The sequence below is a fragment of the Herpailurus yagouaroundi genome, unplaced genomic scaffold (genome assembly GCF_014898765.1).
Source record: "Herpailurus yagouaroundi ecotype Mexico unplaced genomic scaffold, PumYag 67702, whole genome shotgun sequence".
Taxonomy (NCBI): domain Eukaryota; kingdom Metazoa; phylum Chordata; class Mammalia; order Carnivora; family Felidae; genus Herpailurus; species Herpailurus yagouaroundi.
The window spans coordinates 2,509,556-2,520,123 of record NW_024420501.1 but is presented as its reverse complement, the minus strand read 5'-3'; the positions used below and the strand labels follow the sequence as shown (position 1 = coordinate 2,520,123).

Here is a 10,568-nt window from a genome sequence, read left to right as displayed (position 1 = left end):
TGAAAATAAGGGCAGTGTTTCCTGACTAATAAAGTACAATAAGTTTTCTATAGATGCCTTTTGGGGGGACATATGGAGAGGTAGAGGGGAGTCTGATGGCATTCATCACTCTTCCCGTCATCGTTTCCAAGCAGCATTACGATATTGCTTTCCAGCTACTGTCACTAGGACCAAGGAATCCCAGGCTGTCACAGAGCCCGTAAGGTGGGTTTTCCTGAGCTCTAAAGACATCCCGGGAGACCTGGAACAGCCAGGAGATTTAGATGAGAGATGAGCCTTCAAACCGTGAAATAGGAATATGAGGGAAATAGTGACAGTGAGTCGTGCGGGACTCTCTTAGCATGCCATGTGAAGAAGTATGGTGTCGACGACCACATTTGCTAGGGGGACGTGGGCGTAGTGCTGGAGTGTGCTCTCTGGTGTATTGGTGAAGAAGCCTCAGTCCTCTGAGATTTAGTGCTCGAAAAACGGAAGAGATTGACGGGAGAAAATAGGATTTCTATAGCAATTTAGCCCATGATGTTGCCCAAGAAAGGTCTTAAGATCAAAGGCTGAGGTTTCAGACTGTTGCTATAATAGCTATGACATCATTTTGTGAGCCTAACCGGAGTGCCTATACTAACTTTTATTAAAAGCAAAGGCATGTCTCTAGCCTCAGACACACACACACACACACACACACACACACACACACACACACCAAGGCTGGCTGAACAAACATGCATCAGGCAGTGGGTTATATGGGAACCCTCCCCTTAGCTTATTGTGTCTAGAAAAAAAAGGCCACTGATTGAATGATGCCACTGACGCCCTATTTATGCATGGAGGGAGACACAGAATTTGATGCCAAAGCTGTGCCTGGAGTCCATCTTGCAGCCATCTTTAAAGGCTGCCTAGAATTTCAGTCTCGAAGACACTATGGCCAAAAGCACTCTGCCTTAAAAGCAAAGCGAGTGAGGCCAAATAAAAGTTTTCGATGGAGCCGGTCGCGATGAAACATCTTCAAGAAATTCCAGGTGTCATTCTGACAGAAATACCATTTGTCAGTCAATTTACTACTCGGTGGGTGGCACAGCCATCTTTTTTTCTCCTGCCGGCCGTTCCCCCTACTTTGGTTCGAAAACCAAAATGAAGGTTGCGTGAAGCCTTGTGGAGGCCCACAAGACTTGTGGTGAACATGTTCTTGGGAAAGGCTCTTTCACGTTAACTTGGATTCAGCCTCAGGTAACACTGAGGGAGTGTACTTCACGCGTATGGAACACCTCTCCAGGGCTAGGTGTTGTGCCAGATGCTTCCACCCACATCATCTCTTAATTCTTAAAACAGCCCCGCTAGGAGTTGAACACCGTGATTCGGTTAGGTCATCTGTAAAAGCTGGGAGATTGATGTGCCCGAGGTCACGGTAGGTAGGGGTGGCAGGGGTCTCTCAAGTCCAGAAGTCTTTCTTCTATCCCGTGGCGGGGTTCCCACAAATGCACATTTATGTGCCACCCAGATAGTTGTTTGGCCTCAGGAGAGAAGGGAACGCACCCGTACTCAGTCCCAGTCACTGTTCTAGGTGCGTCCCAACTTTAAGGTGCGCAGCAGTCACCTCAGAATTTTCTGAAAAGACAGATTCTGATTCTGTTGGTCTGAACTCGGCGAGGCTAAGAGCCTGCATTTCTAACAAGCTCCCACGCGATATCTGTGCTGTGGGGTCAGGGCCCTCCTTTAAGAACAGCTATCATCCCATTTTGTGGGTGAACAAAGAGGATACACGGCTTGCCCACGGTCACGCTGTGGAGGCCACTTAACAGTCTCAGAGTCAGGGTTTGAAAACGGGACAGATGGATTGTAAGGCCTTTGCCAATACACCCTCTTGCACTCCCTGAGGCTTTTGGAACCTTCTCCTTGAGAGACCCATTTGTATTCCTTACTTACTTAAGGGGTCTAGCACTTGAAAGTCCTAGTTTCTTTACAGCCCTTCCTTCTTTGCTCAGGAAAGCATCTTTGCAGTTAATCGTGGTTGCACTTGTGCCTTTAATTTTTCTCTTGTTCCCTCAATCAGACACGTTGCTTTGCCACCCGAGCTGCACCTGAGGAACACCTGAGACGCGTTTCAAGGCCTACCAAGACCCATACCCCACTCTGACACCAATTGAATGAGAATCTCTGGGGGCGAGAATGTTCTAAAAGCTACCCAGGTGATTCTAATTCCGCAGCTAGGGTGGAGAACCCCTGAATTACGGGGTGCAAGGAAGCAATTTCTGGGAAGTGTAGCCCAAGTCTCTTAACTGTGCGATGTCATGAAAGAAGGACCAACATATTTAGCCAATCAGCAACAAAGCTCCCGATGAATTCTGGGCACCATTTCGTTCTGTGACTATTTTGTTCTTAGCCTGCACTGTGGTTGAGAGTGTAGCATGTGTAAAGTTTGAAATAGCTGTGTGGCCCCTGAGGATGAGGAACCTATAGGAGAGAAGCTGATGAGGAGGGGCCAGGGTGCAAGATGGAGCATCAAGGACTGGATTCAGGCCAAATACACATGTTCTCACCAGCCCAAGACAGTGACCTTGAGGGGTGCTAATAAGGATAGAGCTTAGTTTGACTCGATTCAGCAAAACTGGCTAGTGAGGTGGTCACATTAAAAAAATAATGAGGGCGCTTGGGTGGCTCGGTTGAGCATCCGACTCTTGATTTCGGCTCAGGTCATGATCTCAGGGTTCATGGGATCGAGTCCCGCATCAGGCTGTGTGCTGACAGCGTGGAGCCTGCTTGGGATTCTCTCTCTCTCTCTCTCTCTCTCTCTCTCTCTCTCTCTCTCTCTCTTTCCCTCCCACACTCATGCTCACTCACACACTCTCTCTCTCTCTCAAAATAAATACTTTTAAAAAAAGAATGAGGACACAGGGCAGGGGTGGATTCATGCTACGGTAGAGCTACGGACAAACCACCGTGGTTGCTCAGGCCGGAGCAGAGCTGCTGTGTGGGGATGCCGTGTAGTTTTACACAGCGCATAGCCCACCCGCACAGAGGTGTGTGGCAACGCTGGGCTGAGATGTGGAAGGAAATGGCAAGAGTAAGACGATCAGGGGCCAGAGACCTCCTTCCGGGGGGGGGGGGGAGGACTTTTCACTGAGCATAGTGTGGAAAGGCTTAAAATAGTCATTCCCAACCCTAACGGTGCAGTTGGACCAGCTGAGGAGCTCGGGGACCTACCAGTGCTCTGGCCCCAGCCTGGAGATTCTGGCTTAATCGACCTGGTGTGGCACCATGGGTTTCTTAGTCGTTGAAAGTTTCCCAGGTCACGCTAATGGCCAACCACAGCCGAGAACCACTGGCTTAGATGGCGTTTGCACTGGGCCCGGGACAATGGAGACAGGCAGAGATGGCCGGGAGAGGCCCAATCAAGCAGCTGGGGCTGTCAGTCTCCACGTGTGATCCTCGCCCAGCAGCGTCAATAGCACGTAGGAACGGGTTAGGGGGTGGATACTCACGCTCCGGCCCAGACCGCCTCCATCAGAAACTCTGAGGGAGGGCCACCCCCGGCTGTGTCTTCACAAGCCTTCTGGGTGAGCGTGACAGGCGCTTCAGTTCGGCTGGGACTTGAGCGGGGTGCGTGGTAGGGCGGTGCAGTGGCACAAAGCTGGAGCACGGTCCTGCTCTCTCTCTCTCTCTCGAGCGCGCGCACCTGGCATCGCAGCAGGGATCGAACGTGGGCATCCGTGCAGGTGTGCGGGACCTCTGACAGCACCCTCTGCTCCGTTGGTGCCGAACCCTTGCAGGATGCTGAGCGCCTCCAAGGGTCACAAAGGGACTTCCGGGATTGGCGCTCACTCTTTACAAAGAGGTTCGTAAACCAGAGGCGCTTTACCCATCATCATGTCCGGCGGTTCACAGCTAAGGTTGATTTGGCCTTCATCCCACTAGGGAGGGATGTTTGGCAGTATCTGAAGATCTTTTTGGTTGTCACCACTTGGCCGGGGGTGGGGGGATGCTACCGGCATGTAGCGGGTAGAGGCCAGGGATGCTGTTCAACATCCTTTGGTGCACAGAACAGCCTCTCAACACAGAGAATTTTCCAGCCGCAAATGACAAAAGTGCCAATGTTGAGAAACTCCGGCCTGGTCCACACCACTTATTTTTGAAATGGGAAAGCTGAGGCTCAGAGGCAAAGTGGCGTTCCACAGGTCCCCCAGAGAGTCAGTGACCTTATGCGTACAAAGGAAAGACATATATATGAAAATTAATTTTCTGGGGCGCCTGGGTGGCTCAGTCAGTTAAGCATCCAAGTTCAGCTCAGGTCGTGATCTCGCAGTCCGTGAGTTCGAGCCCCGCGTCGGGCTCTGTGCTGACAGCTCGGAGCCTGGAGCCTGCTTCGGATTCTGTGTCTCCCTCTCTCTCAGCCCCTCCCCCGCCTGCGCTCTGTCTCTCTCCCTCTCAAAAATAAATAAACGTTAAAAAAAATTTTTTTTCAAGAAAATAATTACCAACCTACCTTTTCAGTAAAAGCCTATGATCATAACCGAAAAGCTGTCCCAAGACACGACAAGATAAATTTCCGACCAAGTAATACAGAAATCAAGAGTTAGAGTGAGCTGTTTACCTTAGCTTTGTGGGAAGCCTGCATGAAGAAAGAGGGCATTCTCCATTTGATTAATGAGAATTCTTAAGCGTATGTATTACCAGTGAGGCGCTATGCTGGACCCCCCATATAGAGTGATAAATGAGACAAATAACGTGCCTGCTTCAGAGAGCTTGTCTTCTTGTGGGGAGAGTGAGACAAGACACACGCATCCATGCACACAGACACGCAGGCATACCTACGGGCATTTACAAATCGCAGATGTGACAAGTACAGACCTACCTAAGGCAGCGGAGAAGACATCTCCGAAGGGGTGACATTTAGGTAGAGCCCTGAAAGACATAAAGGGGGCGTCATAGTGAACGGCCAGGACAAGGCCTTGAGGCAGGAAAAAGCCTACCGTATCCTGGGTACTCGTGGAACAGCTAGCGTGAGTAAGGAGCAAAGAGGCAATAATGGAACTGAGGAGGTGGGAAGCCACGATGAGAGGGAGTCGGCATTTCGTTCTGCCGGGAAAAGAACAAATCGGCCTGAACAAGGAAAGTTTGGAGGAAGTCCTAATGGCGGTCGAGGGGGCTGAATGGAGACGGGGGAGGTTGCCAAGAAGGCAACTGAAATTTCTAGAAGCATTTTAAGTTGTTTTTGTGTCAGTATTCAAATCCATTCAGTGAACTACTTACTTAAGTTACTCGTGTACATTTAAACCTCCCATCTTGATTGTGCCCACTGTGGCAGTAAAGCTTGAATATCATATACAGATAAGTGCATGATAGTTATCTGGAAGGCGAAATGGAGGTCTCGAGCTAACTCAGCCTGTGGCTCCAATTACTCCATTTTCTCCTCACCTTCTTTCTCATTATGTGAGGACATTTGCTAATGTGTATATTTGGCCACGATTTCTTTCTGATTCATGGGGGTTTTTATGTATTTGCTTGTTGGAGTCACTAACATACGTGTAATGGCTTCGATGGGTAGCCCCAATCATTTCGTTTCCGTCGCCCTGGCGATCTCAGATCTGCTTTGATTTAAAATCATGTAGCATTAATTAAGTATGTTGAGTCATCTCTGGGAAGAGTTCACTTGAGAGCCAAACAACAACATCATCCAATAATTGAGGGCTTGTTAACGATTTCCAGCTTAAAGCCAACAAGCCTTGTGAATTACAGTGGCCTGGTGAGGGGGCCAGGTGCCTGTGTGGCATTGTCTAGTGTCCTAGGCTGTCTCTGGTGGCCTTCCCATCTTTGAATAAAGGAAGAAAAATTTGTTGGAGACAGGGGTAATTTTTTTTAAGCCAAGTCATACTAAAGATCCCAATGCCTTCTTAATATATCGCTAGTTATACAAAGCAGTCTTACTTTAGGTTTGCCGGTAAACACACTGGAATCCTGGCTTCTAGGCTGGGCTTTTCCAATGACTCTGCGACTTGTCTAGTTACTTCCCCTTCCTGAGTTTTATTTTCCTTATGTAATCATCTCTAAAGAGATTTTGTTTGGAATAACACGGAGGATGACATTGTAGTGTTTGTGATACTAGTAAATATTTGGGTAATTGTTTTACGTAGCCAAAGTTGTATTTGTTGGTAAAAGTTGTGGAGTAAAGCCACTGGATGTTTTGTCAACATAGGGATAAATGTTAACTTCTCCGATTAAAAACATATTTAAAAGGTGCATTGCATTGGGATCATTTTTTTTTTATTTTATCAATAACTAAGTTTCGATATAGATTGCTGCTTTCTTTATGTCTAGTTTAAAATGGGACTACTGTATTTCTGTGAACATGAGTAGCTTAGGCCAGGTCATCAGGCTTAGACTTAAACTCCCTTCCCTTGCCGTGGCTGCCCCCCGCACCCTCCCCCCCGTCCTTGATCTTGGTGATTGCTGAGAGACATAGAGAGTGGGGATGGTTTAGTGACAATCCAGTCCTGCTGCTGGGAAACCAATTCTAGATGCAGGCTTGCCCACCTGAATGGTTAGTCAACAGAACACCTTTTATAACAGGCCCTAGTACTTCCATAAATTGTGCTCCTAACTATCATCTCACCCCTAAGGTCACTTTTTCTTGTCCCTTCCATGTCTCTGAGTATGCCACCTGCCAGTGTCTGTGTGTCTGGATGTGTGGATTTGCGTGCGTGCACTCTTCTTCTCCCAACTTTCGGCCAGTCCTGTGGGACTTTGGAATTCCCGAGTAGGTGGGCTGGATGATCAAGGCCAAGGGCACTGGCTGTGTGTGTGCAATTTCCCGGCAGAGGCCCACCCCTCGGTAGCTCTGGTCATGGGGCTCAGCAACCTTTCTCAGAGCACGGGCCTCACGGTCCAGAGATCAACCAGGAGCCACTCTTACCATCTTGAATTTCTGAAACTGGAGGAGGCTTTGTGTAAATCCGTTGTCTACCTCAGCACTGGAGTCATCTGCCTACCTCCAAGATTGGATAAATCTAATATTGGGGAGGGTAGCAGGGGTCATTGAATACATGTGGACCAATGGTTCAAATGAACAGAAGAAGTGGTTTTCAAAAGAGAGCGGTCATGTGCAAGAAGGAAATGCACTAGAAGGGGGAAAATGGCAGAAAACATTAGACTAAGCCAAGGAGAGAAGAATCGCATTCTTTTTTCCTGTTTTGATGAGCTGGCTTCTTCACGAGCCTCCTCTCCCTTCCATAGAGCTGATGCTCCATGGAAACTTTGCATCCTTACCCCTTTTTTAAGAGAAATACAATTAAGGTGCCCACCTGCCCTAGTGCTGGGGTCCTGTGGCAAGTCCCCTGTCCATCCTGTTGCTGTCATTGCACATACAGCCACTGTCCTACTTGAGGGAGCCCTGGGAATAAATGGATTTGATGTAATAGTTTTAATTTTTCATGCAGAATATCCTCAAATTCAAAGATTTGATAGACCCGTGTGAGGTGTTGCCTGTACACCGTCACTTTTGCTAGACTGACTTTTTTTCTGTTTTGCCTGAATTGACTGATGTTTGGGGCATTGAGCAGAGACGGCCTGAGACCCAAAGCCGAGCCATTAACTCCCAGATGTTCACAATTTCCAAGGAAATGTTCTATGCCTGTGGTTATTACTCGCATGGCTCCTTAAACGCTCTCATCTTGGCACCCTTTGCACTTGCTGAATTCAATCTGAAGGAAGAACAGGAGAGCGAGAATTTTGTGGAAAGCAATTATCTTGCACTTTTGTGACCTTCATGCTTTCCCATCGTGATGAATTTGGGGGCTGGTTCTTGTATCAGTCAGCATGTCACTTTTATTAGAATTTTGTTGTATGTTACAGATAACCAGTTGTATCTAATTAAACAATAATGATGGCAGCGCAAGGCATTTTCTGGGAATTAATGACCAGCTGGGAAAAGCTGATGGCCAGAGAGTCAGCGAAAGGCTATTAGCTTCAGTCTGCCATTCATCTCCGGAAATGCCCATTTGTGACGTCATTGTTGGTACTGAAACATGATCGTGGGAGACAATGTACTAATGTCTATCAAGTGCTTCTGAATGACAAGTTCCCCGTGTATTATCAAAAAGTTGTTGTCTTCTTCTCACTGCTCCAATTGTCCTTTGATCTTAAAACAACGTCTCTTATGTACGGCGCATGAGAATGGAATTTCTCAGCTTCTGTATAATCATGGGAGTTTCTTTTTTTAAAGGGCTCCAAGTTTGGGAGGTTTCCTTTAAATATTTTGGGTGGTAAAACCAGAATCGGTCTTCAGCTGTGATGCTGGAATTTGATAAGTGTCTATATTATCATAACTATCTGCTCATAGCAGGAAATGGCTGCAAATGTTTTGAATAGCAGCTGTTGCTAGCAAAGATGTGCATTTCACAACGAGATTCTATGGAGTTATAGTCACATTCCTAGTAGATGAAGGGAACTCTCTGCCAGGAAAACTGTGAGGGTGTGCCTATACAATATTTTTGATTACTGCTGCTGAATGCTAGAGGAAAATAGAGAGCTGACTAAAATATTCATCACCTTCGTGCATAATTCAATGACTTATAAAGGAAGACAACGGTTCCACACACAAGCCATCTATCAAGAACTTGTTCTAAACTCATAATGCTAATTTGACAGTTTTGTTGGTTTTGATACCATTTTTACCCGAACATGAAAGTAAGTTCTTAAAGGTCATTAAAATCCCAACCGGTAACGAGCCGGGAGCGTTTTGCCAAACACAGAAGCTTCAGGTCCCACCTAATGTCAACCGTAGGCTGTTTGTAGTTTACAAACACCGCAGCATGAATCTCCCGATAGGAAGCTTGCTGGTGATACAGGTCCTTCTAAATGCATGCTAAGTGTATGCATTTGGGGGAGTAGAATGAGTCAGCCTGCCATTAATCACAGCTTTAGAGGCACTGACTCACTCCTGGCAAAATGGAATGGCCTCACTGGGAAGGGTGTGAAAGAGGAAAAAAAAAATCCACTCTGGGGTCAGTTCCCCGTTTCTGCCAACACGGATCAAATTTGCACCCCCTTGGGTGGGCGGTTTGGGGGCTCAAGAATGCTGCGGTAGACCCCGTAAAAGCGGACCCTGTGTTTTTTTTTTCTGGGAGAGGGTGCTAGACGTTCACGGTCTTGGCTTGGGAAATGCAGAAAGGGTCTGGAAAGAAAGGGGGAGCCGAGAGGGGCTTGGTGTAGACCTAAGGCCAAAATTAGTGAACCGGGTCCTGGCCTTCTAGCTCCTCAACCAGGTAGGTCTTTGATCCAGATCCACTGTTGGGTGTCAGGCTCGCCACTGGAACCCCTTGTGTTCGTGAAGGGGTTCTGAAGGTCTGAAGAGTATTTGCAACAGCCCCGGTTCTCTTTGCAAATCAAAGGTTAAATAAAGCAGCGCCCTCGAATCTTCTGTCCGGCCCGGTGTATGTTGCACTTGAAGCCAGCCAGGTTCTCCGAGGAAGGAAGCATAAAGGAATGCGCTGATAATTGCTGGACATCACCCGCAAATGTCTATGTTGTATCTGAACTCGAAACAGAGGGATGGGTAGTTGAGTCAGGGCTTTGTTATTTTCAAGCCAGCCCCTAAAAAAGAGCCACTAGCGAGCTGTTACACGGTTTTCTTTGCAACTTTTCTCAGGAATGTTGTTTCTTTAGTCTTCCCTGGGAGTAGATGTGATTTAAGACGTTCGCTGCTTTCTTGAAGCTCTAACTTGAGTTCATTTTGTTATGTGGTGACCACAGTTCTGGATGACGCCCCCCCTGGCACACAGGAATACATTATGTTACGGCAAGATTCCATCCAATCTGCGGAATTAAAGAAAAAAGAGTCCCCCTTTCGTGCTAAGTGTCACGAAATCTTCTGCTGCCCGCTGAAGCAAGTACACCACAAAGAAAACACAGAGCCCGAAGGTTTGTGCACGACGGACGCGTGTTTTGCTTGTTTTCTCTCGTTCTTCTTTCTTTCTCTCTCTTTTCTTTGACTGTGCATTGCCCCCCTGGTGTGCTGTATGTTGTTCGGCCCCTGACATGGTTAGGAGGCCCCTGGCTCCCCGGTGACTGTGTTATGCAGGCTCAGATGGGACGCTGTATAACACAGTCATCCCTGGCACAGCGCGCGGGCAGCCCCCTGCTTCTCATAGCCCAAAGCGTTTTCCGCTGCTGTCCTGACATTGCCCCATTTTGGCTGCTGAAGTCGCTTGCTCCTGTAGCCAACATCTGGCCACGTCTGTTCCCATCACCTTGCATTCCTGAAACAGCAGTCGGCTGAGGAATGATGCTTCCAAAATGAAATCGTGAGAGGATTGTCCCAAATTTTCTAAGTCTCCTCCACTCCATACGGCTTCTGCATTGCGCTCGAAGAATGCTCATCATCTACTTAGTTTGCCATCGTGAAATGCATGCCTCAAGGAAACTATGAGTAGTTTGTTTTTCCTTTCAGCTCGAGTACAGGTTTGGAAAAGTCCACTTGCCGTAACGTAAACTGAGGTCAATAGCGTGTTCACCGCAATCCGTGCTACAAATCTCTCTCTAAAGTACCTCGTCGGTCTAGAAAGAGCATTCGCACCTTC

At 47.6% G+C, this 10,568-nt stretch overlaps 1 protein-coding gene across 1 annotated transcript in view; it reads left to right on the top strand.

Annotated features, from left to right (window-relative positions):
- Positions 1 to 9,720: 9,720 nt before the first annotated feature.
- FGF13 (fibroblast growth factor 13) overlaps positions 9,721 to 10,568 on the top strand; it is a 189,728-nt gene continuing 188,880 nt past the window's right edge. Inside the window, exon 1 of the mRNA XM_040468593.1 lies at positions 9,721 to 9,909. Within this exon, the coding sequence (XP_040324527.1) occupies positions 9,780 to 9,909 (130 nt within the window). The 5' untranslated portion in view covers positions 9,721 to 9,779. The remainder of the gene's footprint in view (positions 9,910 to 10,568) is intronic.